At 44.8% G+C, this 20411-nt stretch overlaps 2 protein-coding genes and 1 long non-coding RNA gene across 5 annotated transcripts in view; 2 read left to right on the forward strand and 1 right to left on the reverse strand.

Moving 5' to 3' along the window:
* Positions 1-299: 299 nt before the first annotated feature.
* ERLIN2 (ER lipid raft associated 2) lies at positions 300-19934 on the reverse strand. 3 transcript variants are annotated; one of them, XM_012476046.3, is made up of 12 exons: positions 19852-19934; positions 18508-18629; positions 16487-16568; positions 15088-15134; positions 12809-12870; positions 12530-12655; positions 7656-7729; positions 7437-7495; positions 6823-6914; positions 5911-6000; positions 4113-4192; positions 300-3720 (listed from the first exon to the last, which is right to left on the reverse strand). In XM_012476046.3, exons 1-12 carry the CDS (start codon positions 19924-19926, stop codon positions 3520-3522), a joined length of 1110 nt encoding a protein of 369 aa, XP_012331469.1. In that variant the 5' UTR covers positions 19927-19934; the 3' UTR covers positions 300-3519. The 3 variants fall into 3 exon arrangements, with proteins under 3 accessions (XP_012331469.1, XP_012331470.1, XP_012331471.1); XM_012476047.3 differs by having other exon boundaries at positions 19524-19890; XM_012476048.3 differs by having other exon boundaries at positions 770-3720; positions 19106-19890.
* On the forward strand, positions 9206-10368 carry LOC105733548 (STING ER exit protein-like). The gene has a single exon (XM_064368814.1). It carries the CDS (start codon positions 9245-9247, stop codon positions 9911-9913), a length of 669 nt encoding a protein of 222 aa, XP_064224884.1. The 5' UTR covers positions 9206-9244; the 3' UTR covers positions 9914-10368.
* Positions 19935-20097: 163 nt separating the features above from the next.
* The window catches only part of LOC110569317 (uncharacterized), a 324713-nt gene continuing 324399 nt past the window's right edge, over positions 20098-20411 (forward strand). The window contains exon 1 of the long non-coding RNA XR_010339588.1: positions 20098-20266. This is a non-coding gene — a long non-coding RNA (uncharacterized LOC110569317). The remainder of the gene's footprint in view (positions 20267-20411) is intronic.

Consider the following 20411-nt stretch of genomic DNA (forward strand, 5'->3'; position numbering starts at 1 on the left):
TTCACTTTAATAAAAAAGTAGACACAAAGACTCATTTTACTTAGCAAGATTGCCAATAAAACTAAGACATAAATTCACACGGGCCTGTTAGTATTATCCAAAACAATTCCTCTAGCTATCAACCCAAGGCAATCAATACAGCAGTATCATTTATAGAATGATTACTAAAACAAGAGGCATTTCTCAGTTGCAAATGGGGTCATTAAGTTCTTGGGGCTCTTTGAAAGTAGTAGTTTGACTATTCAGTCATTAGTCTACACAAAAGCAAAATAAAAAGGAATGGAAATACAAACACAAAATAATTGGTCATTACCTCTTTTATAAGGAAACAAGAAAAAAACAGTGGCTAGAAATAACAAAAAAAGCAGTGGCTAGAACCCTAATGAATAGGACTTAAAGAAGAAGTAGTTGTTAAATTCACAGACACAGTAGCCACTAGCCAAGATATAGTTTATCTCCATCAAACTTAAACAGATAGTCAGTATGACCGTCTTACTTTCACTATTTACTCTCTTTAAATAGTAAAGGTATGTTTTAAAAGATACATAGTACCAGAGAAACAGTGAATGATCATTTATAAAACAGCTCCTTTTCTTGGATCGATATATTGCTAAAATTCCTTCAGTAACCCTCCCTTTTTATATAATCATAGATCCCTCCATATCTACTTTATTTTAGTTATATAAAAATTATTAATAAACTTTGGTTTCCTTGCAAACATTCGGTCCTTATATTTTAAAATGTGATTAAAAACAGTACTGAATATGAATTACTTCTGCAAAGTTTAATGAGTGAGAAACATTCAATCAAGGTGATTTTTCCTTGGATAATCCTACAAAAACTGAATTTTATAAACAGTAATTTTGATAGACATTCCATTTATAAATAGCAGCCATTACTTCACTGTCTACAAAATTGCAGGCTCTCACATTTTACATGTTTAGAATTCAAATGTTTTAAGATTAGATTTTCTAGTATAAGTGTTAAAAAACAAAATCATACAGACAGATGGATTAGTTGTCCTATGCAAAGAAAACAGCTGATTTCCATGATTTTGCTATTTAGACAGATAGAGACAACCACTGGATTGACACTAATGGGTATGACAACATATTTTTTGTTTAAAGAGGAAATGATAGTAACTTGGAGTGGGGCAGCTGCAGCAGGACTGGACTCTCCTGAGGCGCTCTTGTGGTTATGGGACAAGCTATCGCAGGATGTTAGTACTGGAGAGGCCCTCAAGTTAAGACCTGAGCAAAGCATGCTATTCAGAAAAGCTGAGCTAACTCTGCTCCTGGTTCTATTGTGGTGAACTGGTGTTTTCTGAGGCCTAGGCAGCAAAAGCTCAGAGTGGAAGGTGCACACATATTGGGAAGTGGGGATGTTGGGCATGTCATGTTGCCCTAACAGGTGATTAATAGCATAGAAATGGGAGGAAGATGAATGTATTTTAAATGGATATCCCCTATGCTGGTCTTGGGAAATCACCACCTTTTTTTTCCCTTTTGTTGAGATGGAGTCTTGCTCTGTCGCCCAGGCTGGAGTGCAGCGGCACGATACCGGCTCACTGCAACCTCTGCCGCCTGAGTTCAAGCGATTCTCCTGCCTCAGCCTCCCAAGTAGCTGGGATTATAGGTGCCTGCCACCACGCCCAGCTAATATTTCTAGTTTTAGTAGAAATGGAGTTTCACCGTGTTGGCCAGGGTGGATTCGAACTCCTAACCTCAGGTGATCTGCCTGCCTTGGCCTCCTAAAGTGCTGGGATTACAGGCGTGAGCCACCGTGCCCAGCCAAGGGAAATGACCCCTTCTGAAAGGACTCTGGAGCACATTAAAATCCATCACTCCCAGGAACATTTCGTTGCCTGCAAAAAGTGTGTCCAGGACTGGAAGTCCCAGGAATTTAACAGAGAAGGGCAACTTTGAAGTAAGGGGAGCTAACATTGTATCTTTCTAGGCAGGCTCAAGGCTCCCAAAACTCCTGAGCAAGCTGGCCCAAGTTCTGGGACCATTCCTTAAACCAGAAATCTGGGCATGGGCCCAAAAATAAGGCGGGGATTGCTGCCAGAAAGGACCATTCACAGATTCACCTAGGGAAGAGGGGTACAGTAGGAGTTGTGGGGGAGTTAGCTCATAACAGGGCCAAGTCTTAAGCCAGAGCTGGTCATGGAGGGTACCGATATGCTTGCAAGTTAACTACAGATAGCTGCCCTCCACTTAATTCTAGACACAACCCATGGGCTATACAGGTCAGATGCTACCCACCACCCCAACCTCAGGATATAAGAAAAACCTTTTGCTCAAGTTTGCTCTCCCCATCCTCAATCTCCCAGGGTGACTCAAAATTTTCTGAGCTAGTAATGAAAAAGAAAACCCTTTGAATGGATTTTGGTGCAGCCATTCCACTTGGGCACGAACTCTGACTTGCTCCACGCAGCTGTCTCTGGAGACTGAACATTGTCTGACCTATGTCAAAAACACAGGCCACTTAGTGAATAGAGTCTTTTTATCACTAAGCCAGACCCACTTCTAGCACAAGGCACAGGCATTAAGACCAGGACATCTCTTGACTGATCATTCCTCCTGCTGCACACAGGGTCAGACCTCTTCACTGCAGAATCTCTACAGTAGAAAGACACTTCATCTCGAGGTGCATGCATAATCTGTCAGGCAGGTCCTGCAGTGGCTAAGAGATAACAAGGATCCTACTCTAGCAGCTATTAAGACACTTGAGTTGTTTGTCCCTGTCTTCTTGATGCTGAGTGGAACCAATGAACAGATTATTTGAGAAGAAAAAAAAAAAATCACAGGATAGGTGAAAAGTTGCAGAACTAACTGAGTGGTGGTGATCAAGCTCTGACTCTAGAAATATAGTCAGAAACCACCACTCTGGGCCCTAGGGCAAGGAGCAAAGTGTATATAAAATCTTGCAAAACCTAGCACCAGTACTTCCTTATGAGGGCTCAGGAAAGCATGCCTCTAAAATAACTCACACACACGTGGACAAAAATGCCAGGAGGGTCGAACGTTCTCTGCAGCTGTTTCTCCACAGCTCTACTGGCAAACTCACAAGCACATATTTGCTCAGTTGCTGAGCCTCACTCACAGACGTCTCCCACCTCAGAGGCAGAGGTGAGAATACTGGACTACATTTTCCCAAATAAGGGAAATCAAATCAGTTGGAGGCAACACTCTACATCTCTCCCCTCCCTTAATGATAGCATCCCTAATTAAGCCAGCCTCAAAGGATAAAATTAGTGTCTCGAGGTCAAAGGTCAAGCCCATGGTTTACAAATTTTATCGGAAGTCATATAAACTGCTTACCTGAAACAAAAGCCCCTATCGTCAGTCCCCACCCTCCCTTCCCTGGAAGGGGAGTAGATTTAAGTTCATTTCTTCTTTTTCACCACAGTAACTTGAAGACAGTCAAAGAACGTAGTGGGGAAGGCAGGAACATTCTGATTCATCTTAAAAAATAAAGATCTGCCTAAGTATCATTTGCAGTCATATAAAGTTTTTTTCAATTCTCCTTAGTAGCTGTCTCCAAGGGTTCATCTTCTAAGCCAAAGCTTAGCTTGTCAGCTAGCCCCTCAAACTGCTTGCTCACACTGCCCGCAGAGTCCATGAACATGTTAGGAATGTCTTTGCCAAAGTAAATCTTGCTGTTAGAAGCAATGGCCTTGTACTTCATCAGCTGCAGATATTCAGGGGTCAGCTTCAGCTGTTAAAAAAAAAGTATGGAAGACTTAGGTGGAAGCATACTAGAGAAAACGGGGAGTGATGCCCCTTCAGTGTTGCTATGACGAGGTTCTCTGTCAAATATTTATGCCCCTACCTACTTTTTGTGGTCTCACTGTTACATTTCTGTAAGAGACAGTCATCTCAGATCTGCGAGCAGAGTTGCAAAAGTTAAAAGTTTTCATGTTTAACACAAAACTAAACTTCTAACAAGGCACGTCCAAGGAGAAGGGAAGTACCTGCACACAGCACAGGCGCCCTCAGTTCTGGCCGTGAAGGCCTTTGGGTGGTGGTGGGCATTCAACGCTGGAAACTCTCCAGCAGTACAGACCCAGACCCAAAGACACCTCTTTATCGGCTGTGCAGGGTGTTTACCTTATTGGCTTCGGCTATTTTCATAGCAGTATAGCACTCAGCATCCGCCTTTGCCTTCTCCCGGGCCAGAAATGCAGCGTCTGAAGGGGAAGGAGTGCAGTGAACTTGGTGAAGGGCTAAAACTGAGTTCTTTGTAGGAAGTGCAGAGGCTATGGGAAGACTCTGTTCTGGTCCCCGGAACTTCGCTCCTGATTGCCACTGTGACCTTGGGGAGATCACTTTTTCCTCTGTGCTTTAAATGTATTTTTCCCTATTGTACAAGTTGTTGTAAGGATCAACCAAGATGAAAAAGTGCTTTGAAAGCATCTCCTGATGACAGGGACAGCAAGTCTGTGTCTGTGGCCCAAACATACACACTGACAGTACTATGGATAAAAGCAACGCTAGCCAGAAGCACTTCCTGTCTCCACTTGTTTCCTTCTTTGGAGATCCACGTCTGTGAAGCAAAGCAGTGGGATCCTGCCTCAAGCTCGAGGCCAGAGCCTTCCACTTCTCCCTCTTGTGCTACACAGCAAAAGCAAGGAAAGCTCAAAGCAGCTCTGAGTATGGCCAGAGGTGGATCGACCCGAGAACCGAATGCCACGAGCATAACATAGTCAGTCCCTCTCCAACTTCATTTCCCTTTTCTTTCCATCAATCATTTCAAAAAGGTCCTAATGAACAGGATCAAGCTGGCACAAGTCTGAGAGAGAATTACATGCCATGGGCCAGACCAACACATGTTTTGAATAAGACCTATTTAATTCCACTATGCAAGCCATATTCTTCCCTAATCAGCTCTGAGACTAGCTTTCTGTCAAGCTGATGCAAAATTTTTGATATGTACCCCCTCGTCTTAGAAACAGGCCAGCCTCATGTGAGTAATATGTGCAGCAGCATGCCTGGGAGAAAGGTCAGTCTGTGAGTGGGTTCTCACTGCATGCCCTCAGTGTGACCCTGCGTGGAAGGAGCCTGCAGTCCAGCCAGGGTTCTGGCTGCCATGGGGCCCCCTCAGCTGGCCTGAGCACTTGATGACACGTATTTGTGAGAAATAAAAACGTGTTGCTTTGCTAAGAGCTCCCTAATGAGGAGCCACTGATCTGTGAAATCCTAACTGGCTCCTCTATGGGGCCCTGCAAAGCCTGACAGGCCCCATAATGAGTATAATTGGACATAACACTTTGTAGCCTGAAGCTGGGCCTTGAGATTCCAGTTCTGCCTTGGAATTTGCTTGACAAAGTAAAACAAGTAAGAGGTGGGCAGTGGGAAGGAGGTACAGGCTTAGGAGCAGGAATAGAAGGTGAATGATATTCAGAAAAGCCAGCAAAGAAAACCTTTCTCTCCAGCTCCTGTGTGACTGGTGCTGAAAATCTGTCTTCTTCAAACCTGGCTTAATATCTACATAGACCTGGAGAACAGACTTTGAGCCCAAAACTGTGATGCCAACCGACTTTGGAGCAGGGGTAGCTAAGGCATGGGGGAGAGCCAGCTGCTGAGAGTGCGCTCCCAGTGCTCCAAAGCCCCGCCAGCCTGGGAACTTCAAGACAGCAGGGACTACGGGACTTCCTTTTTCTCACATCTAACAAAATGCTGGACACATACTGGCACTCGAGCCACATCTGCTGAATGAACGAACGCTCTCTGAAGTAGAAAACAGATGCTGGTCTGGCCACAATCACCTCAAATCTCAAGTCTCTGCATGGAGAAGAGCTGCTGTTGCACAGAGATCATGCCATCCTAGAGCATGGTTAAAGGGCAAAGGCAACAGCTCCCCCACCCACGGGCCACAGGGCGGGGTCTGAGTGTCGCTTCTGCTTACCTTCAATTTCTGAAATCTTCTTCTCAGTCTCCTTCTCCATCACCTTCTGCCCGTAGGTGATCTCAGCCACCTGCGCCACTTTTTCTGCCTCTGAAAAAATTACAGTGAGGAAAGACTTAGGGTTCTAGCATTTCAGAGTTTGAATGATTTCACCTTTCCCCTGAGCTGAGTGTCCTGGTGGGCCAGCTCAGCTGAAGAGTCCCCAGAGGGCGGCAGTGAGGGCACACACGGGCAGAGTGGGATGTGCCAGTGAGCAGAGTTCCCTTCCATAAGCACAAGGCAGTAACCAAGGAGACCTGGGCCCAACATAGGAAGAATGAGCCCTAACTTCACAAGGGAACTTCTCCCAAAGGAATATTCTAAAGAATGAAGTACTCGAGTAGGGTTCTACCTGGCCCTTCAGTTCAGACAGGGGTCAGGTTTGTTGTTGATAATACAGTGCGGTGACTAAGAACATAGCTTCTAGAGCACGTGTCCTTTGTCGGAGCCCCAGTTCCATCCCTTATTGCCATATGCCCTTGGGCATGGTGTTTTACCCCTCTGTGCTTTGGTTCAATAAAATAAGATTAAGGATAATACAGTACCTACCTCACAAAGTGGTTGTGATGGTTGAGTTAACCCACGTATTAAGTGCTTAGGAAAGTATGTGGCTCAATTAAGTATTAGCCATTATTATTGAGTTAAGAATTAACAGGCAGGGCTCCTTTCATTTAAGAGGTAAGTGGAAACTCAAAACGCATTCCCCGTGGCCATGATCTGACAATTTCAACTTTGCTTCTGGAAGTGCCATTTCTGCACTGTGGAAGTGGTTTGGAGGACCATGGGGTCTCAGCAGGCCTCAGCCTCCTTGCATCTTCCCACCACCCCCAGCCCTTCTGCCTGGAAAGGGGGATCACAGAACCACATTCAGACCAATGAGTGCCTTCTTCCGCTCTGTCTCTGCTTCCTTCTCCACCACCTTCTGTTTCTGGGCTGCAATGAGCAGCTTTGTCTTCTCACTTTCCCTGAAGAGGAAACAAAGCCGTGAAACCGCTATGAAAAACTCAGGAACTTCATTGTCCCCAGAAGAAGCTGAACTCTTCTGCTGAAGAGAGGCAAACTCCTATTTCCTACTCCTCCTGGAAGGCTGTTCCATGGCCCAGGTAAAAGCTGATCTGTTGCTGACAGTAACACAGCTCTTCTCCCAAATAACTCATTTGTGGGAAATAAAATGTAATTTACTTTAGTAAAATACACCTGCCTGTCCACTTACTGGTCTCTCGCTTCTGTCTTCCCCTTGGGCATGAGTCACTGAATACAAACAAGGCCCCCCGGCCCTTTTCAAAGCATTGTTGCTTTATAGGGCTTCTTCTGGGGTTCTCAATCACAGGTAGGGAGCCCCAGTCGTGGCCCTGACACATCTGCCCAATCTTACAGTGCAGTGGGCTGTGGCAAATCCTCTAGCAAGGGGATAACCGAGAAGCCAGGCAGCTTCAGTTACCTCTGGGATGGGATGAGGTCACAGCCCAGGCGGAGGGTATACTCACATCAACTCGTAGTTTCTGCGGATTGCCTCCGGTATGTTTGGCTTTGTCACCCGCACAGCCTGGAGAGAGATTAAAACAGCAGCTGATGGGAAAGTGAGTGTAGTGAGGGACACACACAGCTCCCACTGTCTTGATCTTCCTGCACAAAAAGAACATCCCCTGGGAGAAGGGATGCAGTGTCAAGAGAGAGAGGGGCTGCTCCCATGCAGCAAGGCTTACTTGAATGACCAGCCCAGGGGCCATGGAGGTCAGGTCCTGTTGCAAAGCCAGTTTGAGATTTTCATCAATCTGATCTGGAATAAAGAAAAGACAGAGGAAAAAGAGTTGTTACACTTTCTAGATGAGGGAGGGCACGATGAGGGTAAAGTACAAACTCAATCATCAGCTCAAGAATGTACCTTCCCAAGGGAGGGTGCTTATCAAAGCCCACAAATCTAAAGATCCCCTGCCCAACTTCTGGAGTAGCCTGCACAGACAGCCCTCTACACCGCGAATGATAGGGCATCCTCTTTCTGTGCCTCAAGATACAACTCAACCTTTGTTGCTGAAAATACCAACCATGCCCTACAGGGGATGAACTTGGAAAAAAATAAAAGAAAGGACACCAATTCTAGAACATTTCTTGCATGAAGCAGCAGCCTTTCCCTAGACAACAGCAGCAAAAGAGAAGGAAGATTCACAGTTTCCACAATGAAGGAAGGTGGAATGGCTATTTAGGTTTTATGGAAAGAGCTGAGCACATTAAATCTAGTAATTCTTGAAGTTTCTAAAAGAAAAACAGACTTTGACGTCAAGGAGAGCCCCAAGGAAGACTGTTTCTAATAGGAACTCCATCAAACAACACAAGGGGAAAATTAAAATTTACAGTTCGGGAAGTGAGCCCCAGGCTTTTGATGTGCTGTTTGCCTTGGTCCTTATTTCTTTGTCTGGAATTCACAAGAGTTGTTTTACAGACAAATGTAGGAACAGCTGTAACTGACTACCCCCTCCCCCTTCCTTTCCAGCTGCAGTCTCAGAACAGCAGCAGGAAAGCTGCCTTCTCTGGCCTGGGCTTCTCAGATTTTAGAATCCTCTTCCTGCCTCTGCCTATGAGATCCTCGGTAAGATCCTGGAGGGGCTGAGAGAAAAAGACCTAGTGAAACCAGACTGGGACTTGTACACTGCATCTCTCCTTCACTGTCACCTGCTATCTGCTTTAAGTGGTCCTTTCGTGGTCACCTGTGCCCAAACAAGAGCCTCTGAGGAAGAGAAAGTCTCTGTCCTTTTACTGATGCCAAAACGGAGGCCCGTGGAAACTGGCTAGTAGCCAAAATAACAAATTTGTTTAATTGCTGGGCTTTGTTAGGATTTTAAGACAGTACTATCAGTAAACAAGGGACGGTAACGTTTCTACATACAGGATGTGCTCTCACAAGCCTCTGAGCACCAACGTCGGCACCTCCCACCTGCTAAGGGTCAACCAATTTAACAACTAGAACTAAACATTACATTTCATATTTTAAGTAGAATATCAACCAAAGTGGCTCGTGTCCTCCCTAAGTTAAAATTACGTCATTCATCAGACCAAATTATATCTCAGTCAAGGTGGAAACCTGTGGCCCTGGATTAGTAGCTTACTGGGAAAATTTGGAATACTTTGCAAGGTGTTTTAGTAATACTGATGTTTATATGTTACGGAAATGTGGATAAGGGCCATTTAAGTTATATTACTAAGGTAGCCGCAGGGAAAAGGCGCGCCGCTCGCTCGTGACGTCATTTCGGCGCGACCCTCTTGTACGCGCAGATTTTTCAGGCGGCTCTTGGGAACCATGCCGAAAGTAGTATCTCGGTCAGTAGTCTGCTCTGACACTCGGGACCGGGAGGAATATGATGATGGCGAGAAGCCCCTCCATGTGTACTACTGTTTGTGCGGCCAGATGGTCCTACTGCTGGACTGTCAGTTAGAGAAACTGCCCATGAGGCCCCGGGACCGGTCCCGTGTGATTGATGCTGCCAAACATGCCCGTAAGTTTTGTAACACAGAAGACCAGGAGACTGTGTATCTGCGGAGACCTGAAGGCACTGAACGACAGTACAGAAAGAAATGTGCAAAGTGTGGACTGCTGCTCTTCTACCAATCCCAGCCGAATAACGCTCCCGTTACCTTCATTGTGGATGGAGCAGTAGTCAAGTTTGGCCAGGCCTTTGGGAAGACGAACATATATACTCAGAAACAAGAGCCTCCTAAGAAGGTGATGATGACCAAATGGACCAAAGACATGGGCAAGTTCACTTCTGTCACCGTGTCTACCATTGATGAAGAGGAAGAGGAGATTGAGGCTAGGGAAGTTGCGGACTCCTATGCGCAGAATGCCAAAGTGATTGAAAAACAGCTGGAGCGCAAAGGCATGAGCAAGATGCGACTGCAAGAGCTGGCTGAACTGGAAGCCAAGAAAGCGAAAATGAAGGGGACCTTGATTGACAACCAGTTCAAATAACCAGGCCTTTTTCTGAGCCCTAGACTGGAGGCAAGCATTTAGATCAGGAGGCAAAATAATTTCTTGATTACATAGACTGGTTCCTATTTATGTTCTAGCAGAAGGCTTTACGTTATTTCCCATTGATTCTCCTATATTCAGTGAGGTCTTTAACTGAGTCCATTTGACCTGCTTTCTAAAAGATGGATTTTTCTCTAAATTTTTCTGTATTTAGGTTTTCTGTACTATTTTTTGTCTATTTGTGCAAACTTCTTCAGCTGTGTAGAAACTTTATGAATAGATCAGTGCTTGAGTGTCTCTAGTCTCTAAAGTGGCTGGTTTTAGTCTTTCTTCAAAGTTAATAACATGTTTCAAGATTTTTGGACAAAATATGATGGTGTATCATAGAGAAAAAGCAGCATGAATTATATTTAGGTTTAGCAAATCAGATCCTTTGAGTGACTCTGTCTCTGTTCTTAGAAGGGTTCTTGGAATTGACTGTGGTTTGAATCTTTCTACTGTCAGAGGAGACCCAATAAAAGCCAGAATCTGCATAAAGCTTTCTTTACTTCAAACACTGAAGCTATAGGTGAGCCATCCATGTCAGCCTTTATACTCAGAGAAGGAAAAACCAGACTGCAGTGAGGGGCTAGGACAGCTCAGATCCGAACAAAGATAAGGTGTCAGTAAGTAACCCAAGAGAGCTACCCTCTAGTCATACAGCTAGTACTGCTTCCTTGCATGGATACATGGGAGACTATAGATTAAGAAATGATAGCGAGATAAACAAAATGATCTGTTGGGTATCTTTTACTTTACATTTGCTATTTGCAGAGGAGTGTTGTGTATATATATATTATTTTATGTCGCACTATTTCAGTGATACCTATATCCATGTGTTTCTATCCATGTTTATATCCGTTCCATTGTATTAAAAGGTGTTGGGACAGGAAAAAAAAGTTATATTACTAAGTACATACAAAGAGGTTCTTCAGGTAAATTTCGGAGTATGTATTAGATAATACTTCAATAACATGGGCAAAGAGGATTCAGCAGAGTAAGATGTGATGAAAATTATGCAGCTTCATGTTTAAAGTCTGGGCTATGAGAGTCCTGAGGGAGGAAAGTGTAGAACAACGTTCTGAGTTGAAGGGCCAGGACTAGGGACCTGAGCTCCTCCTTTATGGATATGACAGATTCTAAGACTAGTGCTTGCTAAGACTGAGATGTAAAAATAAAAAAGTTTCAAAGCTGCTCCATACAAACAGCTGTACTTCACTAAGCTACCAAGTTAGCTATAAGACAGAAGTTTTCTAATGCAAAACAACTTTGTATTTTAATTTTCTCTTCAGGACATTAGGGATCCTTTGTCTTTTGTTTCAGTGCTTTGAAATATTCATTAATGGCACAAGCCCTAAGACAATGGCTAGAGAGAATTAACATTTTATAAAATTCTATTAGTTTGAGGTTAAAAAAAATCAATGGCAAATTTACCATTTTTTTCTTAAAAGCACACTGAATCTAAAACAGATAAAAGACTACAAACCCTATAAAATCAATTTAGATTCATTTTCTACTGCAGAAACATTAAAAGTAATTTGGGTGATTTCCTAAATCTTAAATGGTGCAAAAGGCGGTTTGCTTAGTTATTATTGTGGGCGATGTGGATGAGTCCTCCTGTCTACTGTGAGAAATGTTCTCACTCAGGGTCCCTTTTATGAAGATTCCTGGGAAAAATCATTTTCCAGTCCTAGTGAAGAACAGTTGTACTATTGGTTAAAAATTCATTTACTTTTGGCATTGGCTATTAGAAAATTTCTGGCAGTGAGTTTAAACAAGAGTACTTGACTGCAAACAAGTTATAACAGTTACTCAACTGTGTCCTTCCTTTGCTGCTAAGTCAGGTTGCCTTTACTTTGAAAAAGGTAAAAAGGACAAAACGTATCTGCTTAGACATGTGGAGCCTTTTTGGTTAAAATGTTTTTCTATTCATCACTATGGGTACAGGGCAAAAAAATAATAATCACAAAGGTTCCAGGAAGTGGAAGGAGCTATGGTTATCATAGCTCATATTAATTCTCACTTCTAGAATTAACTATGAATCATGTCTTTTTCATCACCCATTCCTGGGGGCCCTCCGTTCAGGGTGGCGTGGTGAGAAGAATGCTGAAGTGAGAGCCAGGAGAGGAAGGCCCCTGTTTCAGTTCCACTACTAACTGGCACCTGGCTCTGTGACTTTCTCGCTTTGGATCACAGTACCCTCATCTTAAAATGAGGATGCTGGGCTGGACAATCTCTATGGTTCATCTAGAATGAACCATGTCTTCATGATAGAATGATAGTTTAGGGACAGTGGGAACACATTTCCACTCTAGCCTCTGATTGAGGCCAGAAGTGAATACTCTACTCCATTATGGTCCCTGTGCCCAAAGCTCCAGCCCTCTAAGGATCTTGTTGCATTGTCATCAGCATTCTCCAGGAGCTCCTTTGTGACCAGCTCCTGAGCACGAGATTCTGGACACTTCCTGTCCATAAGTGCCCATCACACCCTGTAGGCAGCCAGGCATTAGACAGTGGAGAGATGCAGGGTTCCAGGAACCCTGCTTAAGCATGCATGCTCAGGAGGGACTTTCTTACCAAACAGCTCAATGTAGACCTCCTGAAGTGTATGCACACTGCAGAACTGGTTCAGTTCGTGGTGGATCTTGTTGAAGATGAGGGCCTTGTCATAGTCGGCAGTATAGTTCTTCACTATATCATACACTGGGAGGGAAGGAAAGGGCTTGACATAAGAAAAGGCAAGACTCAAAATGCCCTTAGACACAGCTCCTTTCCTTTTCTGAGATGCCATGACAGACACAGGAGTGCCATGCTGGGGAAAGTGAGCTGGTGGTGAGAATCAACTGTAAGACGTACCTGCGTTTGGGACCAGGAAGTTCACCACTTCAATTCTGTCAAAGTAGATCATCACACCACCACTATTGGAGGGAGAATGGACAAAAAGTCACTGGGAAGCTCTAGAATATGGTGCAGTCCCCTAAGGCGATGGTGTAAGATGTGGGGCTTGGCAGAAAAGGAGTAGAAGAGTTCATAGGAGGCTGGGAGGCAGCTTGGATCTCCAAGTAGGAGTTCCGCAGGGCTTATGGCAACAACACACTCTCCTGAGAAATCACACTACCTAGGAACATCTCTACAAAGACACAAGTGAGACTTTTGGGGCCAGCATGAAAGAGTAACTTGTATCTTTGGAATCAGCAATGCCTTTTGATTAAAATAATGAGTTGTATGGAAAAGTCTAAGGAGGGTCAAGAAGTTTTCAGAACTTACAAGGTTACTGTGGAATTTTGTGGTCAATGTTTCTTAAACTATCTTCACTATCACCTTAGTGTCGCACTCCCCTTGCCCTCAAATATTTATTATAGAAAGATTTCAAACATATAGAGAAGCTGAAAGAAGAGTACAACTAATAACCATATACAGACACCTAAATTCAACACTGATAACATTTTATCTATTTTTTTTCTGAACATTTCAAAGTAAGCTGCAGTTAGGATACTTTTACTCTTTTACTTTGGCGAGCAATGTCTAAGGATAATCATTCTCCTATACACTCGTGATATCATTCTCAAGTCTAAGAAAATTAGCAATAATTCTGTAATATCACCTATTACCCAGTCCTTATTCAAATTTTCCCCCAACAGTTTGTGTTACGGAGTGAACTGTGTACGCCTCACCCCTAGATTCATATGTTGAAGCCCTAACCCCCAGCGTGCCCATATTTGGAGATTAGGCCTTCAAGAAGGTAATTAAGGTTAAATAGATCATAAGAGTGGGTCCTGATCCAACAGGTCTGGTATCCACCGAAGACCTTTTTCTCTCAGACAGAGGCAAGGCCATGTGAGGACATGGCATAAAGGTGGTCACCGGTAAGCCAGGAAGAGAGGTCTCACCAAAACTACCCCTGCTGGCACCCTCATCTTAGACTTCGGGCCTTCAGAATGGTGAGAAAATAAATAACTATTGTTTTAGACTCCAGGTGTGTCATCCTCTGTCATGGCAGCCTGGGTGGACTCACACAATTCCTGTTGTACCCGTCATAGCTATTTTAAACCAGGTTCTAATCAACGCTCACCCTTGCTACTGTTTATGTCTCTTGTAAGTCTCTGTTCTGTCCCGCATCTCTCTAAATAAAACCACTTTGTGAAGAGATCAGGCCTGTTATCCTGTGGAATGTTCCAATTCTGAATCTGTCAGAGCATTTCTTTGCGGTATTCTTTGTTACTCTATCCCCGTTTAAACTCTCCTTTCTTTCCAACGGGACTGCTATAGCAGTGCTTTCTTCGGATCTCTTTGCCCTGAAGGTCTCCCCTACCTTTATGACATTCTCCTTAGTTACGCAAAAGTTATCTTCTTGTATCAGGCCATTTATCTGCTAAAAAACCTTTGTGCACCCTCACTTCTTTATTTCAAATATTAAAATTTTATTTTATTCCCACTTTTATTTTAAGTAAGTTCAAAGGTACATGTGCAAGATATGCAGGTTTGTTACATAGGTAAACGTGTGCCATGGTGGTTTGCTGCTCAGATCATCCCATCACCTAGGTATTAAGGCCAGCACGCATTAGCTATTCTTCCTGATGCTCTCTCTTATCCCGACTCCGTACCCTCTGATAGGCCCCGGTGTGTGATGTTCCCCACCACGTGTCCATGTGTTCTCATCATTCAGCTCTCACTTATAAGTGAGAACATGTGGTGTTTGGTTTTCTGCTCCTGGGTTAGTTTGCTAAGGATATTGGCTTCCAGCTCCACCCATGTCCCTGCAAAGGACATGATCTCGTTCCTTTATATGGCTGCATAGTACTCCATGGTATATACGTACCACATTTTCTTTATCCTGTCTATTGTTGATGGGCATTCAGGTTGATTCCAAGTCTTTGTTACTGTGAATAGTGATCCTCACGTCTAATAGAGTAAGTGCAAACTCCTTTATTAGGGAGGGCATTCTAGCCCCTCCCGAACCATCTATGATTTCCTCTACTGTACTCCATCACCTGGTCAAATCAATACAGGGAGCTACTGGACAGGGAATTAACCAAGAAAGGGTGCCTCCCTTTTCACTGTCTCTTCCTGCAGCCAGCCAGATAGCCCTTTCTCTGACTTATTTGGGCTTAACAGCTTTATTCTGGGTACCTTACCTAGTCCCACAAGGTACATTCTTCACCTCATCTGTCTGGAGTGTGGTCTGGAAACAGAGGAAACATAAAATGCTAGAAGATGGGCAGTGACAAAATACTTTTCAGAATTCCAAATGCCTTTGTCCTGGAATAACTATTTGGGTTGCGCTTTGCCTTTGTTAAATATGATTGCCCCACCTAATCCTCCTTTCTCATGTTGTTGCTAAGACAAGCAAAGGCCCCTGCCCCAGCCTCACTGTAAGTGACCCACCACACGAACAAGCTGAGTAATAACGGTTTAGTGAAGACGACATTGGATTGGGTGTCTTAAGACTTGTACTTACTTCTACCTCTTCTATTTAAGGTAGGCACCACCTTATCCTCAGGGGGATATGTTCCAAGACCCCCAGTGGATGCCTGAAACCGCAAAGAGTACTAAGCCCTAGAGATCCATGTTTTTTCCTATATGCACATACCTATGATAAAGTTTAATTTGTAAATCAGGTATAGTAAGTGATTAATGAGTAATAAAATAGAACAATTATAACAATATACTGTCATAAAAGTTATGTGAAGGTGCTTTCTCTCTCTCTCTGCAAATATCTTATTGAACTGTAGTCCCCTGTTTTCAGAACATGGTTTATTGTGGGTAACTGAGTCTATGGAAAGTGAAATAGTGGACAAGGGAGAGGACTACTGTACTAGTTTGGAAACAGTAGATTACTTATTTAACCCATCTCAGAACCTAACACCTGCTCAGCCCATTCTCAGGATTACTGCAAGACTCAAATGAGACAATGTACCTGAATGCACTTTGAAAGCCACAAAGCCTGGTAATCAGCACACGAAACTTACAGGGAAAATGGCTATGAGATACCCCAAGACATTCTCCTGGATCAGTGTAAAGTGTACAATCTTTTCATTCTTCTTGGCTGGACACACTTCAGAGATGGCGAGTCTAACTCAGCCAGGCTTTAGGTGTGCCACAACTAGCCTCACTCCTATTTAGTCATCTTTCCTCACTTAGTTCAACTCCTCCCCACTCATTGCAAAAATTATGTTCAGATTTCTGAAGTTCAAATACAAATCAGCAAAATTACCATGTTTTCTTTCTAGCTAACATGGTAGTTTGTGATTTAAAACATACACACATACAACCTGACTTTTCCTTCCATACATTCAGAACAGGTTCTTCTCTGGCTTTATCTTGAAGGAATAATCCCCAGTCTCATTATCTATCTTTCTCTCTCTCTCTCTCTATATATATATATACATGTATATATATAAATATAAAAATTATCCTTATATAATTCTCTGGAACGGCATTTTACTTATCCAATGGCTAAATAATTTTAAATCACGAACTAGTCAACAGCCCAAATTTGTAGTCATCCAACCATACCACAGAGGCCAAGCATACCTGCACAGACTTATATGACGTGATGAAAGGGAGCATGAGATGGAAACCAGGGCCGCTGGTCGAAGTCAGCAGGGCACCACCTCTGCAGAGGAGGGGGAGAGAGAGGCAGCTTCAGTTTGGCAAGAGGATCTGTTAGATCAAGATCATGAGGGTCAACTTTCCCTTCAGCCCTATAAACATATAATAGAGAGTGACATGTGCTGCAGCCATGCCACAGATTCCTTTCTTCCTCTTAGCTAGACCCTAATATTCCAGGAAGCCTGATAGTAAAACATAAAACCACTGTTCATGCTTTTGCAAGGAGAAAAAGAGGCACACAGGTGACACGGAATAATGACAGCAGAATCCGCTGGATGCAGTCCCAGCGCTTTGGGAGGCTGAGGTAGGAGGACTGCGTGAGCCCAGGAGTTTGAGACCAATCTGTCTCAAACAGTGAGACTCTGTCTCTACAAAAGAAAAGGAAAAAATTTGCTGAGTGTGGTGATTGCATGCCTATAGTCCCAGCTACTTGGGAGGCTGAGATGGAAGAATCGCTTGAGCCTGGGAGCTTGAGGCTGCAGTGAGCCATGATTGTGCCACTGCACTCCAGCTTGGGCAACAAAGTGAGACTTTGTCCAAAAAAAAAAAAAAAAAAAGAGAGACAGCAGAATCCATGGGTATATTTAGATAAGAGGAAGTCTGTTTTACTTTGTCATATCTGTTGGGCTTGTGGCAATCCACTGGATCAGTTAAGTCCAGTAATATGGTCATCAACTACCTGCACTAATGCTAGAGTCCACTCACATGACCAACCAAAAGATTAATCTGAAGCGCTTTCTAAGTAATTGAAATATATGTTTTGGCAACAGAGTTACCTTTCTAATCAAGTTATATGTAAATGATAAAGTTACAAGCCTTTCTGGGGAACATGTAAGCAGATGATAGGGACAAAGAATTAAAGGAGAGAGGAATCCAATCAGAGTTTTAGAACTGGCTGTTGGCTATCCAGAAATAAGCATCACAACAGCAAATATAAGAAGAGTTCATAAAGACATAAAGCAAAAAATTGGGTCATGGAGGTTACTAAAAAGAAAGCAACTCAAGACTTACAAGTGCTTCTTTGCTTTATTTTATGCAAAGAATTAAAAAAAGTGACATAATGGGCTCCTTTATTGTAGGAACCACTATTGTAAGGCTTGCTTTAATTGACATAAGTCAACCTGCAGGCTCTTTCATTTTTCCTGAAATGTTAATATTATTGTAATTTAGTTTTAGAGATAGGGTCTTGCTCTGTCACCCAGGCTGGAGTGCAGTGGTGTGATCACAGCTCACTGCAGCCTCAAACTCCTGGGCTCAAGTGATCCTCCTGCCTCAGCCTCCGAGTAGCTGGGATTACAGGCACGTGCTGCCATGCTGGGCTAATTTTTAATTTTTTTGTAGAGACGGGCTCTCACTATGTTGCTCAGGCTGGGCTCAATCTCTTGGGCTCAGGTGATCCTCCCACCTCAGCCTCCTGAGTAGCTAGGACTACACATGTGTGACACTATAGCCGGCTAATTGAATTTTTTTTTTCTTAGCGATAGGTTCTCACTATGTTACCCAGGCTGACTGAAATGCTAACTTTAAAAGAGTATCCCAAGTTAGCAAAGTAGGCTACCTTCTCAAGTTGCCATCAAGAACTCAGACTCAGCTGGCTTTTGCAGTGTGGAGCCAAGACTGCCAAAGGGATGTAGGAGAAAACAGTATTTTAGGGATATCTGTGAGGAGCATCGGTTTCCCTTAAGTTTTGTCTCTAAATCTATGTACACATTTATTAATCACCACCCATGGCATCATCTTGAACTACTAAGGGAAGTAATAAACTTACATATATACATATTCGCTTTCCCATGATTACTGACATAAAAAGCTCAATCAAAAAAGGCTCCCCTAGTCAAGGAAACATAAACACAGATGTTCAGCAGAATCTGCTAGGAAAGCAGTGACCAGGAAAGGGAGCTATTTAACAGGAAGTTGCAGGCTTCTCCCTGTCTCTGCCTTACCTGTAATATACCCCAATATGTCCCTCTTCTATCTTGTGCACAGCTGAGAAGAGAGATGCACAAAAGAAACTGGAAACCACGGCCACAACTGCTCCCAACTGAGCCATCAGTGAACCTGTATCCTAGGGAAAAGACACGGGAAAATGTGTGTGGTCTAACGTGCAGGAGAAAAGGCCCCAACATCGAGAGGACCTCACCAAGCTGAGCTCCCTGAGTGACTCAAATCCAGCCTGGTGTTGTGTGAACACAAGGCTAAATCCACAACTCGCTTCCTCCTCGCTCTCAGTCCACGTTCCCCTTCCCTAACTGTGGAATTAGAGTCCTCACCGCACTAAGGAAGCACTGGCTCCGGATACAGCCATTGCTCAAGGGAGAACCCGTGCCAGCTGGGAAGGGTTCAGAACACAGCCTTGTCTTCCTGTGAACACGAATGTGCTGTCACTGAACCTCTAATACTAGTAGTAGGGAAGAGAGGCAGCTGCAGTACTTTGGCCCAAATTACAGAGGATGTCAAATGACAGGCAGTTGTGGCTATGTAATTCTGGTCAGAGCCTCCCACTCCTAATTGCCTGCAGTTTCAAGGGAAACCATTATTTACTCCTTTCAGATGCTGGAGTGCCAGAGCCGGCAGGCGAGCAGAGTTCCAAGGTAGGATTCGCTAGCCTCGCATCCACCTTCCCAGTTATTCCTTTAGCCCTAAACAGGACAGGGCTCTCAACAAGCCTGGAGCCACACTCCCCCCATATATTCTGGCACTTTACACCTAACAGATCACCAAGCTCGTGTTCAGAGAGAAAGGGAATGTCCCAAACTGGGAGCCTCTGGGCCCCCAGGTCCAACCGCGTTCAGGCACCAGGACGCGGAGGAGTTGGATCCTGAACGTTGAATGATCTGGAACTATGGTGACTGCAAAGTTCAGCTGTGCGTGCGTGGGCCCGTGACCGCAGGGCGTGGATTCTGCCTCCCAGGTCTAAACGTGACCCGGGCGCGGACATCTGCGAGGCGCTTTATTTTACCGTGGCGGCCTCCGGCTACCGATCTGCAGTTGCGTCCTTTCTGCCAGTGCCCTTCCCTCCCCGAGGTCACTCGTGCCCCTTCCCCGCCCCGTTCCGAGAGAGGGTCAAGCGCCCTGGGCTGGGGCTGCGGCTCCAAGAGCCTCCGCTCGGTCCCCCTGAGGCTCGCAAGGAGGGGACGCGACAGAAAAGGGTTTCTGTCTCGCTCCAGGAGCAGGTCGGCTGAGGGAGAGGGGCTGCTGGGACACGGGTTCCCGAGGGTGGCGGGTTAGTCCCGGCCGAGAGCAGGAGCTAGGCCCAGCGCGCGTACGAAGGGGCGGGGGCCGCGTACCGGGCTGTCCCTCCAGGCGCTCCGTACTGGTCCGAGCCCCAGTGCAACAGTAGAAACCACCACACCCCTCAACATGCGACTTCCTTCCGGGCCGTCGCTTCTATGACGCCATCAGTTCACGCGAGAAGACCACACCCCCGCCCCGCGCTCACTCTGCGCCCCGCCCCTCGCGCTCCCAGTGGTCGGTGGCCGCAGGTGGCCGCCAGGGATCGCCCGCGACTAGGTTCATGCGGTCCTGGACCTCGGTCTCTGGTGTCTGGCCTGGGGCTGGGGATGAGAGCGGGGAAGGTGGTAGCTCCCCGAGAACGAGCGGCGGGACGCGTGTGGCCGGGAGTGCTGAGACCCAGGGTGTCTGTTTTCAAGGCACTGACTTTGGGGATTGCTCCGGATTTCCCTCCGCAGAAGGCCGAACCTGGTTAGTTTTGTTTTTTTTTTTAGACAAAGTCTCACTCTTTTGCCCAGGCTGGAGTGCAGCGCACCATCATAGCGCACTGCAGCCTCGAACTGCTGGGGTCAAGCGATCCTCCCACCTCAGCCTCCTGAGTAGCTGGGACCACAGG

The sequence above is a fragment of the Aotus nancymaae genome, unplaced genomic scaffold, assembly GCF_030222135.1.
Source record: "Aotus nancymaae isolate 86718 unplaced genomic scaffold, 86718_ANA_hifiasm-v0.15.2.pri h1tg000079l, whole genome shotgun sequence".
Classification (NCBI taxonomy): domain Eukaryota; kingdom Metazoa; phylum Chordata; class Mammalia; order Primates; family Aotidae; genus Aotus; species Aotus nancymaae.